The sequence below is a fragment of the Ambystoma mexicanum genome, chromosome 6q (genome assembly GCF_040938575.1).
Source record: "Ambystoma mexicanum isolate Mex_15411 chromosome 6q, UKY_AmexF1_1, whole genome shotgun sequence".
Classification (NCBI taxonomy): Eukaryota; Metazoa; Chordata; class Amphibia; order Caudata; family Ambystomatidae; genus Ambystoma; species Ambystoma mexicanum.
In genome coordinates, this window is record NC_090937.1 from 1,556,818,160 (window position 1) to 1,556,836,229 (window position 18,070).

The 18,070-nt window shown below is 50.6% G+C and overlaps 1 protein-coding gene across 2 annotated transcripts in view; it reads right to left on the bottom strand.

Annotated features, from left to right (window-relative positions):
- CDC25B (cell division cycle 25B) overlaps nucleotides 1-15,426 on the bottom strand; it is a 32,122-nt gene extending 16,696 nt beyond the window's left edge. For both annotated transcript variants that reach the window (XM_069632257.1, XM_069632256.1), the window contains exons 1-3: nucleotides 14,805-15,426; nucleotides 10,072-10,160; nucleotides 7,735-7,786 (exon numbers count right to left, since the gene is read on the bottom strand). In XM_069632257.1, the coding sequence (XP_069488358.1) occupies nucleotides 7,735-7,786; nucleotides 10,072-10,160; nucleotides 14,805-14,977 (314 nt within the window). In that variant the 5' untranslated portion in view covers nucleotides 14,978-15,426. The remainder of the gene's footprint in view (nucleotides 1-7,734; nucleotides 7,787-10,071; nucleotides 10,161-14,804) is intronic.
- Between the last annotated feature and the right edge of the window lie 2,644 nt (nucleotides 15,427-18,070).

The following is an 18,070-nucleotide window of genomic DNA, read 5'->3' on the forward strand; positions in this document are numbered from 1 at the left end:
GGCGGACTCTCAGTTTAGGAGACAAGTTTGTTCCCTATCGCCCCAGGCGGACTCTCAGTTTAGGAGACAAGTTTGTTCCCTATTGCCCCGGACGGACTCTCAGCTTGGGAGACAAGTTTGTTCCCTATCGCCCCGGGCGAACTCTCAGCTTGGGAGACAAGCTTGTTCCCTATTGCCCCGGGCGGACTCTCCACTCGGGAGACAAGTTTGTTCCCTATTGCCCCGGATGGACTCTCAGCTTGGGAGACAAGTTTGTTCCCTATCGCCCCGGGCGAACTCTCAGCTTGGGAGACAAGCTTGTTCCCTATTGCCCCGGGCGGACTCTCCACTCGGGAGACAAGTTTGTTCCCTATCGCCCCGGGCTAACTCTCAGCTTGGGAGACAAGTTTGTTCCGTATTGCCCCGGACGGACTCTCCGCTCGGGCAGTGTTTGTTTGGGGTCGGTTCCCAAGTTCTGCCTCTTTAGCGATGAGAGCCATGTGTTTTAAATTTGCGGCTGGCAAGTTGAGGGATGCCCTGCCCCAGAATCTTGGGGGTACTCAAAATCATCTTGAATTCAGGCGATTATTGAAAACAACCGTGTTCTAGGTTATGGTGGTGGTCTAGCTTAGCTGTGTGTTTCCTAGCGCCAAGATGCACTTGGGTGAACAAGCGCGCAAGCGCAGCATAAATATTGCTGACATAACAAGATCTTATTGGTTACAAGTTCACTAATGAGCGGGCTGCAAATCAGCTATTTTATTTATTTATTTATTTGACACTTATATAGGGCACAAAACCCAGAGGTATCTAGGCACTATGTTTCTAATTTTAATAAAAGCCCCCCAGTAGCGTCTATTTTTGCCAGCATCCGTGATTGACATGCACTACATTTGAGCCAGTCCAGCAGTTTGCCCCGCCTTGCTTTACTTGTGGGTTTGTGCTCCCGCCGTGCTCACTCCTTATTCAAGCGATATGTTTGTGCCAACAACGCGGGGGTCTAGCCACAACTAATGGGAGCCTGACCAGGCTGTTTCGAGTTATGCTCCCAAATGAACTCGGATGTACACAAGCGCAAAAAAAAGGCGCTTTGCATTTTTTCTGAAACCTTGGAACAACAAAGAAGAAAAGCCCTTGATGGGGCCTCGGCGTCCTTTATAATGAGGGTCAGCTCATTTCTATAGCAGCTGCCTTCTGGGGTGGCAGCGCCCCACCTGTATGCAAATCTGGGGCATTGTTTGGGGTGGGTGGGGGAAGCTCTGCGGCTCCGAGTCCCATATGTCCAATAAAGGCATCATGCCCCCCCCCCTCCCCCACTCCCCGCAGCTGTCTCGTGGTCTCAGGAAGGGACAAGTGTGGCACCACAAAGGGAGGGGCGGCCCGTGGAGAAAGGAGCTATTCAAACATTCAGGGGGGAGATCCATGCAGCACGTGCAGAACCTCGCCCCCACCCGCCTTAGCTACACAATACAGGCAGAGGCAGCTGGGAAGCGTGCCTTACCCGCCAATTACCTCCAGCATCGAGAGGGGGGGCGGGTGGGTAGAGGAGGGGGGTGCCTGGAAAGATTATTCTTTGCACATAAAGCCTCTTTAGTCTGGTGGAATTCTAGCCCCGCCCCCCTGACCTGGCTTTTAAAAACTGTTTGGTAATTCTAGGCCATAGGACGGCTGAGGAATCTCGAGCAGACGTGCTTTGTAATTTCAGGCGGGAGTTTTGAATGGGTCCCCCTCCAGTCTGTGGTAAATGCCATCTGCCGCAAACCCGCAGAGCGACTCTGGTTTCATGAGCCAGTCCAGCAGGTGGAAGGCGACCCGTGGAGCCGACAGGGCAAGGCCCAGTGACTGATACCGAACATGCTTTTTGTCTTGTGTTTGCTTGGTGTATGGAGTGTATAACTTACTCTGCTTATTGTGCGAACAGTCAATATAGCTACGTGGAGCATGCGCGCTGCTGTGTTTTGTTCGTGTAACCGCAACAGACGCTAGGGACGTGACGTCCCGTTGGGAGTTCTTTTAAAGGGCCGTGGCCACTTTAAATGGTGTCATGAGTGCTCATCTCCAAGACACTCAGCAGAAAGCATCGTTCAAGCTGGCAGCGCTGTGCCCACTCCTGAAGACAAAGTCCACACGTATCCGGGCTAAATCCACATCTACAAAGCGACTATAAGATCCACACAGAGCATGCCTCCCCGGCAAGGCGCAGGTGGCTGGAATGGCATTGGATGATTCTTCCAAAAAGTACTACAAGTCAAAGATTTACAGATAACAGCCGGAGCACCAAGAACAGCAGTTCTGAACCAGCAGACCTGAACCGGGAGCAAGAGCAGACCTGAACCGGGAGCAAGAGCAGACCTGAACCGGGAGCAACAGCAGACCTGAACCGGAAGCAAACAGCAGACCTGAACTGGAGGCAAACAGCAGACCTGAACCGGAGGCAAACAGCAGACCTGAACCAGGAGCAACAGTGGACCTGAACCAGGAGCACCAGCAGACCTGAACCAGGAGCAAGCAACAGCAGACCTGAATCAGGAGCAACAGTAGACCTGGACCATGAACAACAGCCGATCTGAACCAGGAGCAACAGCAGCCCTGAACCGGGAGCACCAGCAGCCCTGAACCAGGAGCAACAGCAGACCTGAACCAGGAGCAACAGCGGACCTGAACCAGGAGCAACAGCAGACCTGAACCATGAACAACAGCAGACCTGAACCAGGAGCAAGCAATAGCAGACCTGACCAGGAGCAACAGTAGACCTGAACCATGAAGAACAGCAGATCTGAACCGGGAGCAACAGCAGCCCTGAACCGGAAGCAACTGCAGTCCTGAACCGGAAGCAACAGCAGTCCTGAACCGGGAGCAACAGCAGTCCTGAACCGGGAGCAACAGCAGTCCTGAACTGGGAGCAACAGCATACCTGAACCAGGAGCAACAGTAGACCTGAACCATGACCAACAGCAGCCCTGAACCGGGAGCAATAGCAGACCTGAACTGGGAGCAACAGCAGCCCTGAACCGGGAGCAAGCAACAGCAGGCCTCAACCGGGAGCAAGCAACAGCAGCCCTCAACTGGGAGCAACAGCAGGCCTGAACCAACAGCAGACCTGGACCGGGAGCAACAGCAGAACTGGACCGAGAGCTAGGCCGCCAGACGCTGGACGATCGTCTAGCAGAGCGGAGCAGGACGTTTTTAAGGACTAGACCACTCAGCAAGAAACGTGCTGCCAACACTGCAGACCCTTTTGATGGATGACTGGCGGCTCGTCACAACCGCTGACCCTTTGAAACTAACTATACCGTTGCAAGATAGCACAGGCCAAGAACCCAACTAAACCATGACTAGACATTCAACCGGAGAAAGTGGATCAATGAGGTTCAGCCTCGGTACTCAACTCAAAGTCATCGCTGCCAGATCAAACCTAACAGCTAAAAGGGGCCACTGCCACCTCCAGCTGATCCAAAACACTGCAGCACGATTCACAAGATGTTCCCCCACGCTCTGACCCCACTTAACGCTACAGTAGCAGCTGTATAGTTTACCATTACAAAACGGCTTTTGGAGTTGGCCAACAAAGCACGATGCGTAGTATTGAGGGGGGAAAAAACAGGCATCCTTTTAACATCAAATCCTGCTGCAAAACGGATTTGCACAATTGTCCACGAAACGGATACCATTGCATTCAAGGTTTCTTAAGAAAAATGGCCTGATCAAGAACAAGTAAGGCAACCACAGGGTCAACCACCTGTGCAGCTGCATTGCGAGGAAATCTGCAATGCCACGTCACACATCAGGCCCCACCCCCACCCGAAGACAGCAATTCAAATGTATCAGGAAGGGGTGTGAGTGGGGCGGGGGGACGCATTTGGTTCATAAACCCACCCTGTCATTATAACCATCAAGCAGCGCTGCAACCGTGCCTCTGGGCTGTTCTGCGCTTTACTAACCACATAGATGCTTTTTTTTTAAAAAGGTAATGTTACGTGGACCTAGTGCCAAGAAGCAGCAAATCGCTTCACAGGGAACACGTTATTATAGCACGAGCAACAGGTAACTGCACAAGATGTGCAGAGCAGGTCTGGGCAGTATAATGCACAGGACACTGAACTTCTGGGCCACCTGCACCCCGATGGCCTGAACTGCGAGATGTTGTCCCTTGCACTATTCGAAATTGGAGGACTGCAGGAAAATATTTTGATAGAGTTCTATAGCCTAAAAAGGGATCTGATGGCAACCAAGGGAATCTTGTTAGGTCATTTTCCAGCCTATATAGTTCCCTACCTGGTCTCCAGCTTTAACTAGAGGAAGAGCCCGTCCCTTTCCATAAGCAACCATGCCCAAATGGAAGACACCACATGCATACGACGAAACCCAAGGGCCTGTCTTACAATGGCGTTTGACAATGCCACAATCCCATTGAAAAGCGCTTTGTAAACCAGAGTTCAAGCCATCAAATAGTCTGCGGCATATTGAAGGGCAGGGCCTGGCAAGCTTCATGGGAAGCCCATTTTGCCAGTCAAAGAGGCTGCACAACCCACGTTAAAATTAGCAGCTGCCTGGCTAGTCCTCTCTCACAAAGCACTGACAATAACACCTGCAGGTTTTGGGCGTTGTCCTCTTTCAAGTGCGCTTGTGCAATCTCAAACCACAGCCGCGGCAAGGCCCGGAGTTTTCAAACTTGTACAGCTGGAGGCCTTGGCCTCACCCTTCCAACGCTCGGCCTTGGCCTCACCTTCCAGGTAAAGCAGCCACGGTGGCACCAGTGCTGGCCTTGCAGATGAATAGGTTAGATCCACTGATAGTAGCAGGCACTGCACGCTGAGCCACAGCATGGCGTAATTAATAGAGCTTCACTTTAGTCAACTCAGTGTTGGCAAACGCCTAAGGAAAGAATTCCGTGCACGACTGTCAGCAGGCGTGCTCTCAACCAACTGAGCTATTTACCAAAAGACAGGCTGGTCTCCAGTGACCGGCTAAGTGGGTCCTGGATGAAGCCGTATGATAATTAAGTTATTATGGGTCTGATTTACAAAGCATTTTTCAATAGGTCCTACGAGTTTTTCAAAGCACACCCGTTTCCAGCAATTTTTGTCAAGGGTATTTGGGGGAAATATGCTATACAAGTGCCTATGGATGGTCTTTGGGGCTGCCTAGTCTCCAGCTCGATGGTTTGTGGCTCTCTGGGGGTTCGCTCCCCACGCCCATGTTATGCCCATTATTGAAAATAATGCTTTAAATGTGAAAACGCTCCTTCATACACATCCCAAAATTATAATTGCACACATAACCATGTGACAATTCATGTTGAGTAGGCATGTTTGCATTGCAGCTGTTGGTTGGAGGAGTGAAATACAGCTCCTCGAAGCAATTTTTAACCCTGCCTTTAAATTGGAAGTGGGAAAGTCAACGGGCCTGCCCCTCGCCATTTTTACAAGGCTCCTGAAGGTTCTTTCTGCGTTAAAATCACGCTCTGGTGGGCCACTTCCCGCCATGAGAGTTCAGCAAACCACTCAACAAATGTTCAGGTCCTGCGCACATCTTCCCAGCAGCAGAGAAAGTATTCCAACAGATAATGCAGACAGTGGCCAGCTGCCAATGTAGGACACACACACACGTATTGTATTGTAGTCATCATTTATATAGCGCCATTTTCCCATGTGTATGGCCTCAATGCGCTTAGTGGTTGGAACACCCTGTGTGTATGCATTCTGCTGCGGCTTAGAGGGGCTTGCTAGGTTCCAGTAAGCTACCCCAGAGATCAGGTACGTGGGTGGATGCTGTCGGTTGTCAAGAAAGAGTACTAGTGCAGGAGACTCGACGTGTGGCCAGCTTGACCGAATTTGTTATAGGTTGTTGCTGTATACTAATGGCAGCTGTTGAGACAGGTATGGGGGGGGTCAATGTGGAAACGCTATATGGATGCAATAAGAAACAGGGGGTCGGATACCGCAGCAAGAAGCCATAGCTCTCAACACACCCGCTTTTGGCGGGTGTCACCCACCTTGCAAAGGGCTGACTCACCCGGCAAGCCTCCTGCACGCCCATTCATTCCAATGGGCGTCTCACCCGCCAGAAACAAAATCGGGTGATTTCACCCGCCTTTGCGAGACAAATGGTTGAGTTATGAGAAGCCATGGGCCTGATTATGAGAAGCCATGGGCCTGATTTACAAAAGACTTTTCCCATGGGAAACCCTATTGAAGGGTCAAGAATTCTGGACTCCTGGTAGGACTAAGACACCCTTCTCTGGCAGATAGAACGGGTGCCCTTGGCTAATAGCAGGTGCATTGTTTGAGCGCCAAGACAACAATCCAGTTTATTAGTGGGCTGCATTTTTTTTTAATTTTATGGAGAGAAAAGTGCATGGAGCACGCCTATCCCTGAAAAATGCCCAATGAACCATATGTATGGCCCGCGGCGCCCCGAAAATAAGCTGCATGCAAGCCATAGCAGCGGCACAAGCCCAGCAAGAGCATCTCTTTTCTATGTCAAGCGCCTACTATACGTCAAGGTGTCAGTCCAGGAAGTGGCGTGTAACCCGAGCATGCGCTCTCGGCCAGACAGCGCCCGCCCGTGGAACAGGCAGGGCTTTGTGATCAGCCCTGAGCACTATTGCTGGGCATGTGCCCCTGGCAGGTTCTCGGGAAGCACAGCTGACTGTTGGGCCCGAGCAGCCGCAGGCCAGCAGCTGCCCCTGCAACTGCTGGCAGCTGCCAGGCCGCATAACATTCTTGCTGCCGAAGGCCTCACGGTGTGTCCTTGCAAGCACTCATGAGCCAGCACTGACCAGGCCGTGCCTCACCCGAGCTGCAGAGAGTAATTTAATGAGAAATCAAGGTGTTCAAACAGCAGGTGTTACCGATACCCAATACAATGTTTAGCAGAAAGGCTGAGTCGCTTGATATTAAGAGGCACGACAGAAGTGTCACTGGATGGCTCTCAGCATCCAGCCATCTTGTAGCACTGACGTTCAAAAACACTAATAAGAAGCTTATGCGATCCGTTTGCACCAATGCTTTTAAACAAGATGAGAAGGATAAAGACTGAGACGGTGTGGTTGGATCCCAAAAACCATGTGAAATTCCACAGACATCTCTACGGCGGGCAGATTAACCCACCTGCTCACATAGTTAATAACAAGACTGCATTCACCCTAATGCCAGCAAAGTGGCCAGAAGATGCCATCACCATTGGACTGTGGCCTTTTTTTGGGAGGAGAATGTATGGAGGGCTGGAGGGAGTAGATGGAAAGAGGTGACCCAGTTTTATTTATTTGTGTGCAAAATGTACGCAGTGAAAAAAATTCATCCAATGGGCCTGATTCATGGAATATTTGCCCGGTACAGAGTGAATTTGCGCTGCTGAAAAGTGACTTTGCACTGCCGACACAAACCCTGATTCACGGAGCCGTGCAAAGTGTATTTTTGCAGTGCAAAAGTCCGGACAAAGTCATCGCACAGTCACTTTTGCAGTCAGAAATGGCTTTGCCCAGTTCCATGAATCAGGGTTTGTGGAAGCAGTGCAAAGTCACTTTTCAGCAGTGCAAATTCACTTTGAACCGTGCAAATATTCCATCAATTGGGGCCCAGTGTGATTTGTCACAATCTTACACGTTTCATGTTATAAAACTGACTAGGAACAGGCCATAAGGTTTTCATGCACACTACTAGAGACACGAACATCACCCTATCATCTAGTTTTCACTGGATATAATGTACAATAAATCAGCCAAACAGAGAAAGAAAGGGGGTTATAACTTACGTTTCCTCAATGTCCAGTGGGTCCAGCGGGCTGGGAGAGTCCATGCAGAAACCTGAGCAGACAGACAAACGCAACCTCAGCAGGCATCACAAAACAGCAGAGCGCAGTCCAGACCCATACACTCACAGACAATCTCTACAGCGGGGGGCCTCACTGCACAGAGGAAACAGAAGGGCTGTGCACAAACACACACCATTCAGTGTCAGAGAAAACCTCCACAAAACAGAGAGGAGCACCAACAGGGTTGCCCATACACACACTACACACATACGGAAGCCACAGCAGGCCTTCGAACACACACAAAGACTGGCAAAATAAGTCTATACGCGCACACAGATGCCACGCACATTGGGCCACTGCCACAGAAAGCACAAGTTGAAGTAGCCGCATTTATCCAGGGGGGCAACACACTTGGCAAAAGAAAGGCTGTGTCAGCAAACAAGGAGAGATAGCATGTCTTCACAAGAGGGGCACTACTACACAACAGGCAACATAGGTTGGGCACATACACTGGACAAATTCAAATGGCAAACGTCGGGATAGACACAGGGCAGCAGCAGGGCCGGCCACATATAAGCCATGACATTGGACAGTAGCAGAGCTACCCAAGCACACTGGGATTAAACTTCCCAAGGCAACAGTAGGTGCAGGCAAAAACACGACAATATCAATGAGGACAACAGCAGAGCTGCTCACATGGTAGACACCACCACATGGGCAACAAGAGGTTCACCCAAAGGCGTGCACAACAACAGCACAAAACAGGGCGGCCAACATTTCAGGCTGCCTCCCAACAGGGCCAGCAGTGTAAACAGTGCTATTGGCATAACGGCTTTTTAAAGACATTAGAAGGCCGGCCATAGAATGCAAGGATAATATTTGCGCGGTAGTTCCTGAAAGTGGCTTTATTGCAATGATTTAAAACATGTAGTCTACGGGTGTGCTGCCCACAACAGAAGGAGGGCCCCGGGGGGAACGCAAAGCGTTTCCCCCCGGGGAATTTTTTGGCGCAGCACACGGCCAGCGAGTGGCCGTGGGGGGCAGAGCGCCTCCCCAGGGTATTTAAGGGGCCAGGGAAGGTTCGGGAGGCAGGCGACAGTTTGACTTGGTTATTGTCCCCCCCTCCCACCCCCTTCATTTTGGGTTAGGTCTGGTGTCTGGTTTTAGGAAAGGGGGATGGGGTACCATTGTACTTGGTTTCGGCGGGGGTTTTTTACGTCCCATGTCAAGGTCTTACGGGGTTTTTTGGTCTGTTAAGGAGCTATTATAGGGTAGTTTTGTGTGACAGGTCGGGGCATCAGTGAAGTTGTAAGGTGCAATTTTGTTGCTGAGGTGGCAGGTCAGACTGTCTGCAGGTCATAGGATGGGGGAGATTGGTGTAGAGGGGAGCCTGAGGGGTATTGAAGTGGTCCTGGGCTCCGGGGGCATGGCCCCTTTTGATGTGGGGGGAGGGAAGCACAATGGGGGAATGACACGGGAAAGGATGGGGTGGCGCTGTTTGCACAAGCGGGCCACCACGGGGGAACAGGTATTGAGCCTGGAGGGGCATGGCCCCGGGGAGAAAGCGGGACGTCTGGAAAAGGGGTAAGGAGACGGTAGGGTCCAAGGGATAGTTAGGGAGGAAATTGCTTTATTTAATTATTTAATTTTTGGGTAAAAAATGAGAATTTTTAATTATTTAATTGGTTGTTTAAAATGTCTTTAGTTTGTAAGGCCATGGAGCCAGGTAAGCTTTGGCCTGTCACATTAAAGCGACCCTTTCCACTTTTAAATGAGTCTGGGTTTTTGTGCAGTAAGCCAAAATGTTAAGCTCCTCCTTAGTTAATAGATCCGAACTGAAAGCCCAGGCAACAGCGCCCCCCCCACCTCTCAAAGAGGCTGTTTGTAAACAACGACACCAACTCTGGAGCAGGGTAAGAAAGCGTGACTTGCTCAACCTCAGCATAAGAGGGTCCACAGTGCACGTAAAAAGCAAAATATATCCTAGTCTGAAACTCCTGGCTTTCAAACCAACCCCAGGGTGGCTCAACCAGATCCTCCCTTAACCCCATTAACTGCCAGGCTATTATGCAAGTCTATGCAAAAAGGACAAGCATACTCGCCCATGGCACTTTAACTGATCAGACAACGAGAACACCTCCTTCCCTCATGAAGCAGGCCGGGCCCCCCCACCAGTGGGCAGCCCCGCTGCAGGGCTTCAGCGATAGTCCCACGAGTATAATAGCACCTTGAGTTGGTGGCCCTGCAAGGAAACAGGACAACCAAACAACCTCTGCAGCAACACTATGAGCACATGGCAAGTGTGTGCAAAGGGCGGCCATATTGTCTGCTACTCACCTGAATCGGAAGAGTCAGAGGAGGCCGTCCGTGTGAACGACGAGCTGTCTCTCCTGAAGGCCATCGCTGGTCTTCTTTTCGGAGTGTCGCTGAAAACAATATAGAAAAGAGACTGTCACAACCTTTTTCAAGATAGGGCATCACAAGAGTCAAAAAAACAACAGCTCGACAAACGCCAGAAATATTGGAGCCAGCCTGAGTCTGGAAAGAGAAGGTGCAGGCAGTGACGAGGGCAAAAGGCTTGGCCAGAAAACAATCACATTGCTGAACGCTATCATGTAAGGATTATCGGCGCGAGATAAGATCCTGTTGTGATGGGCAACTGGCCGGGGCTGGGGGCGGTCTAATTGCATGAGTGGAGCCTCTGTGTTAACTCACTTAAGCAGCAGAAATGCAAAGGTGGCCATTTGTTGGCCTGGCCATGAGAACCACCCAATGTCATGAAGCAAATGCCCTGATGCTCGTGATTGGCCAGGAGCAGAAGCCAAAAACCACCAAGGGCCCATGCTCCTTCAACGTCTGCCGTTGCCGTTGGAGATGAGAGCAGATCCGCCTTTGACACCCTACCTAAGCCCGGTCCGTGCAACACGCACTAATAATAATACTAATTTAGCATTTATATAGCGCTACGAACCCTCAGATATCTGAGCGCTGCTTATTATTACCCACGGTGCGAGGTGCTCATTTAGTGACCTCGGAAGGATGAAAGGCTGAGTTTGGCCTTGATGGATTCGAACCGGTGTCAGCAGGCTCTGCACAGATGTCATAGCTAGCGCTCATGTACTGTACAAGCACCTCATGTAACCATATAACTGCAATAAGCGCCTTGATGCCTATGGGTTTAGTGCGCTCTACAAATGTAAAAACAAATAAATAAATACAGTGTGCTAAATAGAATTTAAGTTTAAAAAAGGCAGGGGTCTAAGGTGTCCTTTTTATTATTTTTCTACAGGGGGTACATTTCCTTTTAATGGCACTTTGTTATGTTATGTTGCTTGGCATTTATATAGCGCCATATGTACCATTGGTATGATCTTAAAAGCGCTGGTAGGTTGAACGCCCTCGGGAGCCGCGAAGGAAAGTGGGAGGAGTCATGGTACACATGTCACACATATGGCTTGCCTAACTTTAAACCAGGCAACCTCATTCATCTTTAAACTCATGTGACTTGGAGGGCCATAAATAATGGCCTGGAGGCCCCATGCGCCTCAGGGCTGCATGTTGTGCACCATTGCTGTATTGTCACTGCCACAAGTATGTTCCTATATGCAATGTGAAATACTTAAACCACAAACAGGTGACTCGTTGCCTAGAGGGCTGCAGTGCGCTTTATAAATCCCCCCCATAAAATAAATAAATAGATGGCACGCCATGCTGGAGGACTAGTGTGGCACAAGCACATATCCCCCACACTCCACAGGGGGCAGTAGTGAAAGCATTTGGGGGTTTTGTGGAGGTGTTTCGGACTAGACCAGGGATGTCCAACTGGCTATGGTGGCCGGAAACATGTTACATTCTTAGAATACCCCTCATTAATATTCATGAGGCAAATCTGCATAGAATGATTCTAATATATGCACATTGTTTCTCATGAATATTAATGAGCGATATCCTGAAAACCCATCAGTATTCCGGCCCACGAGATCAACCACGCCCGATTGGCCAGCTTCCAGAATCACTGACTTTGGCCATGGCCTTCCCAAGCTGGTCAGAACCACTATCAGTGTAATGATAATGATGTGTTATTTATATAGCGCCTTAATCCAAAGCGCTTTACAGAGCACATATTTACATACAATATCACCCAACCGAAATTGGTACTCATTTATCGACCTCGGAAGGATGAAAGGCTGCGTTGGCCTTGCCGGGATTCAAACCTGCAGATCACACTCAGATCGCAGCAGCGAGCGCTCAACCCACTGAGCTATCTTACCAGCTTGAAAGACTAGTATTTATTTATAGTAGTACAATAATATGCTATGGTGATGTAATGGTGTGTAAACAGGCCAGCAGTTGCCCCAGCGAAACCCGACACTGTTGTCTTGGTACTAAAATATGACCATCCTGAAAACAGACAGCACCGCCCTTTTTTATGTAACCTCACCACCCCTTTCATCATGAAACGATTACTAATGTGCATTATAAAGCCACCGCAGCATTCAGAGCGCCTGGGGGCGAGGGGATAGCGGAATTATCAGCCACAGTATGCATGAGTCGTCCTGTAATCACAAGCATGTAAACAAACCCTCCAGGGACTGGCATCTCCGTTTACCAAGCTCCCCACAGTGGGCCACATGCCAAGGAATGGCGGATCGCCAAGGCCAGTTACATTTAACCACACTTGGGTGATGTCAGCTGTTATTGTGTTGCTTAGAAGCGGAAGAATACGGTATATGAACAATGCACGTCCCACCCGCCCCCCCCCCTGTGTTCAGCCAGGTCGTGGCCACCTATCAGGGTGTTCTGTGGGTGGCCCTAGGGAAGCACAACCCGCATCTACATGACGGCCGTGGGGAGCGTACCCTGGCACTTCCTGCAGATAACAGTCGGCTGAATGATTATCCCTCCAAGGGCCTGCAGATAAGCGATCGGGGATACACACCCAATGTAAACCCAATGTAAACAGCTTCCCAGAAAGCATCCTTCCCAAGGCGGGGGCTATGTGGGGAAAGCAGTGCGAATTGCCCGCAGAGCCGGAAGATAGCAGGGAGTCCGTTTTAAGTTTTTCGGGCCCACGAATTCTTTGCAAGACAGTCAGACTCAAGTGAGAGCAGAAAAGTTGTCGGTGTTTCCTTTTCTGACTCATGCCGGTCCGATAGCACAGAGAGTAGAGCGCTCGCTTTGACATCGACTCAGCCTTTCATCCTTAAGGGGTCGATAAATGAGCACCACACACAGTGGGTAATAATGCCTGAGGGTTCGTAGCGGTATATAAATGCTAAATTATTAGTATTTATCATTATACCACACGCTGTAGCCGTGGCCTAGATAAAGTTGGTAATATGGAGCGTACTGTATTTTTGGCACTTTATGGATGTTGACTAAGTGTTACGATAAGCAGCCAAAAAGGCACTGACTTTCTTGAAAGGCTGAAAGCGCCGTTTAGATAAAACCATGTGATCTGGGGGTTACTCTTCAGCAGGCGCATTAACCGGCTGAGTTATCTTTAACAGGGCGTGCGTGCCTGGGAAGACAAACATGCGAGTGCCTTGGAGGGTTAGGCTGCTTATCAGGGCCTCTCCCAGCCATGTATTTATGCGCCTAGCATACAATAAACATGCCTGCAGTTCAGCCGAGGAGCTAGAATCATACAAGACATAAATCGGTTTAGCAATTGCCTCATACATGCGGTGTGAGCATACCCCGACACCTGCCCCCTCTGCACTGCTGCCGTGTCCTAAGCTGTGAAGACCAGAGCACAGCCGGCTGCCCAGCCCCCTCCTGGATAACCCCCTAATCACGTTTATGCTAATGAGCACAGAAGCCCGCCACCAGAACAGCTGTTCGTCACGGCCTCCGGCCTCACGCATACATTACCAGCCCCCAGTGCGGCTGAAGTGGCGTGGGGACTCTGTCTGAAAGCCTGGGCTTTAATCCCAAAGAGATAAGAGGGGGGTGTAGGCACCCCCCCCCCAACACCAGTCTAAGACATGGCAGAACAGAACTCAAGTCACCCATGCAAAGCCCACTAGTTAGTAGGGTAAATGCTGTTTTGGAGAAAACAGCCACTCGCTGAATGTTGTAGCGGGTTTTAGCAACAAATCATTGACCCTCGACTACAGGGATTTATAAAAAAAAGTGTAGTAAAAACGCACAACCAATACCGGAAAAGTAAACACGGTCTTCCCTGCATTTTGCAAAAAAATGTTATACAAAACACAGACGCACTTCAGGATATTGCCAGCGATGTCAAAGACCCCAGCAAAATTCACTCACAACTTGCACCCGGAAGCACATGTCGCATCAATAGATCCGTTTTGGAATGATTACTCCAGAAACAAAAGGAGCAAACACAGCCAATGATAACATCACGTACAGGGCCTCTGATTAACGGTTTCTTCTCAATTCAATAGAAAAAAAAGCTTTGTAGATCAGGTCCTTGGTATTGTCCAAATTGGACTTTCCAATACCGCTTTGGCGATACTCGCATCTGTGCATTCAGTCACAGCATTCATAAAATGAGCGGGACAGGGTCCCTATCGCCCCCACGTAACAATGACCGACCTGGCATTACATTAGTCCTGCAGTAGCCGAGGCGCCCCCTGTCGGAGAGCATGTTTCGGTGCAAGGCCTACTTCGCAAACGCACACTGCAGCTATCTATCAGCTGGGCCTTGCTGCAGGGCACATGGCTCCTGGGTCGTGCCAGCAGCTTCTGCACCCCTCTGGCTACATACACTATGGGGCTACAGGAAGCACCCATGCCACTAACATTACCGGTTTTAAAAGGGTACATTTTAGTTGTGTGCCCATTTGAGAAAATTAACTTTTCAGACAGACATTTCAGAAAACAGACATAAAAATAGCATTGGCACCCTCCGAGTCGGGTGATACCATGTGCCCCAAACAAAAATGGAGACAATCAGAGTCAGGGGGTACTTATGGGAATGTCGGGGCACCTATAAGAACAGGCACCGGGGATTTAGGGGGGGACAGGGTAGGCTCCGGAAGGCCACCGTGGGAACTGCTTACAGGAGGAGTTAGCAAAATGAGGGGAACATGCGCCATTCTTACCTTCCCAGACCGCCAAGCTTGTCCAGGTTAAGGGTCAGGTTGGTGACCGGGGACACGACACTCCCAGGCTGGGCCGTGAAGAGGCCCCGAACGGCGGCAGGGGCGCAGGAACTCCCGGCCATGGTCTGCTGCCGGCAGGGGCTGAAATCGCTGAAGATCCGCTCAAAATCCATCCCGAGCGAAAGTCGTGCCACCCAGTTCACAACAACAAAAAAAGTCCGCGGAAAGTCTCTTTGCAAAAGTCAAACTTAAATAAATAAGAAATTGCACAGTATTCTGAAACCCGGTTGCTTTCCAAAATGCAAAGTATTCGTGTGCAGAGGCTTAAAAGTGCAAAGCAGAGCAGCAGAGACACGAGCTATAGGGCTCATATGGGCGGTGTGTATATGTGTATATATAGGTTATTGCACGCAAAGGCCCACGAAATAAATAGCGTAAAGCGGGTTACGTTGCAGGCAGGAAAGCAGCAGAGGGGAACAAATAGCCGGAGTGGCTCCACGTAGGTTTTCTACATAAGCTTAGGGGGGGAGGAGAAAGGAATAAATAGAAGAAAAGGAAATAGAGGCCTGGACAGCAGGCCGTGCAGCAAAGAGGTTCCCGTCGTCAAGCCTCGGCCCCTTCTTCCTGTCTCTACATTTCCCTGTTATTTATATTCGAAAAATAACACAGGCTGGGGGCGGAGCCAGGGCTGCGAGAGGAGACTGGAAGGGGGCGGGGCTCAGGGTCGCCGGGAGGAGATGGCGGCTTAACATTGGCCCGGGAGAGGGCTGCGGGGCGTGGAGACTCGCCGGGGGCGGGGCGTCACAGGAGACGGGCTGGATGTGGGAATACATGGCGCGAAAGGGAGGAAGGAGAGTGTGCGGGAACTGGAAACCAGCAATGCACGCTTTAATAGCGAGTGGAAGGAAACCCAGGCTGGCACTGCAGCAGTGTGCGCAAAGAACTGGCAGAGTCAAACACTGCGGTGGTGTACCCTGCCCAGGGGCAGGATATCACTCAAATACACAAGTACGCTGCTCAAGTGTCAGCTGGGCCTTACACTGCTGAGCATCCCTCCGGGTGGAAAACGGGACGTGGCACTGCAAGAGCACACACTGCGCAGGGTCTGACACACACCCCAGGCGTGCAAAATAGTTTGACATGGAAGAAGTGCAGTGGTGTCCAAGTTCTGACAATGCAATAGTGCACACTGGGGGGTGAACACTTCTCACGGTTGCATCCTGCACCAGCCCAGGCGTGCACACAGCACAGGGGACATGCAGTGCATGACCAGCAAGCTGTGATGGGAGACCACCCTTCGGTGCACCTTTCATAGCAGGACGTGATCATACATGAATGCACACTGGACGAGGGGCAGCGAGATATGACACTGCAGGAGTGTGCATTGGCCAGGGGCTGCAGAAGAAAGCATGCACAATGTGTTGAACGCTCTGATCGTGTACCTTGAAACGTGGGCTGTAGTGGTTGCAACGTCTGACACTTACACATCAGTGCGAGTTACACGGGCGAGGCTGCAGCCTGTGAGAGCGAAGGACTGGGGGGCCTGGGAGAAATGTAGGCCCCAAAGCCCTAATGGCGCCCTCGCCACGCCGTGCATGCCCCCACTCCAGTCATTTTAAGTTGAGCCACAGGAGGGGGCTGCAGGCTCTTAGTGCAAAGTGGATCAACAGGGCCCAGTGCCCGCAGGGACCTCGGCCAGGAGTGCACACTGCTGGCTAAGGTCACGGCGCAGAAGTGACTGCTGCCAGAGCGGCTGGTCATGTTGTGGGGCGAGTAAGTCGTACAATGTGGGAGCCATTCCATATTTTAGCCAGCCAAAATACTTACATCTTGCATTTTTTGAAGTAAGCGACAAATAGAATGCAAGTAAATACCTAAGACATATCCTAAGTGTTCAAATCAAAGTTCACTGCGTACCTTCAATGTCCAGTGCTACAGTGGCCCCAAAGAATAACTAATGTACGCCAAACATGTACGAAATGGTTCGCCGTTGTCAGGCAATCGGATCATATAGTACAGACATTTTTCCTGGAATTGTGATCGAGGCCATCTGCCCTTTGCATATTCACAGGTAGATGTGAGCAAATAGCTTGGAAGGTTCAATTCTATTGCTCTGGATGAGGGCAGCGTAATTTATTAGCCTAGCCAAGGACAGGGTTCATGGATGTGCAACCTTTGGTAGGGTGAAAGATAAAAAAAAAAAAAAGAGACAGGCCAAAGACATAGAAGTAGGACTACAGTACACACAAACAGGACTCCTATGAAACGGTAGTCCTACATCTATATCGCTGGCCTGTTACCTGGGAGGGGGGTAGAGGTGTTTACAGGCACACTCCTCTCATTGGAGGAAAGCAGGCAGGGAGGGGAAGGGGGACAAAATGGGGGGCGTGAAAAGCATTCACGCGCAGGAAGAGTTGCGCCAGGCCCGATTTGGGGATTTCTGAATCGGTTCACAGTAAAAACCAGGACCGTATCCACCCTCCCATTGGAGCCCGGGACAAGGCTCACTGAATCGGTTCACAGTAAAAACCAGGACCGTAGCCACCCACCCATTGGAGCCCGGGACAAGGCTCATTAATAAAAAAAACTCTCAGGACCCTGGGACGGAGGGTTGTTTCCCAGGACTGTACCACACCGGGACGTCTGGTCACCCTTCCTTTGGTTCTCCAGATGCTTTGGGCTACAACTCCCATCAACCCTAGACAGTATAGTTAATAGCAAAGGTTCATAGGACTCAGAGTCCAAAGCCTCAGTCGAGCCGCAGTCTGTGAACTGATCAGGCCTTTCTAGCAAGCATGATGCTTTCCTCTTATTCTCCCTGGGCCACACTTTTAAGGCTCAGGTATCAAGGGATTCACAGTCCAAACGACTCGCGAGCCACTGTTTGAGACAGCTATCATAGATGGATTCAGGCCGCTTGAAAGTGAAGTGGTCTCATCTAGAGCACAACTTCTGCCATTTTGGCAGCCTCTTTGAGTGCACACTAAACAGAGTGCTGCAGTGGTAGCCAGTGAGAGTACACTACCGAGAAGGTTCCCATATAGGAATGCATCGCCTATGTACACCGCCCATGGGGCTGTAGGAATTGACACTGTGGGAGCAATGGCGGACGAAGCGGGGGGCGGGGCAGCACACTCATTGTCCTGACAGCAGGACTCTTTTCCCGTCCTGCACCCCCATTGTCATGTCTATGAGGGTGCGGAACAGGTGAAGTGTCCCTCAGCCAGGATAATGAGGGGGCCATCCGAGGAGCACATGGCACTAAG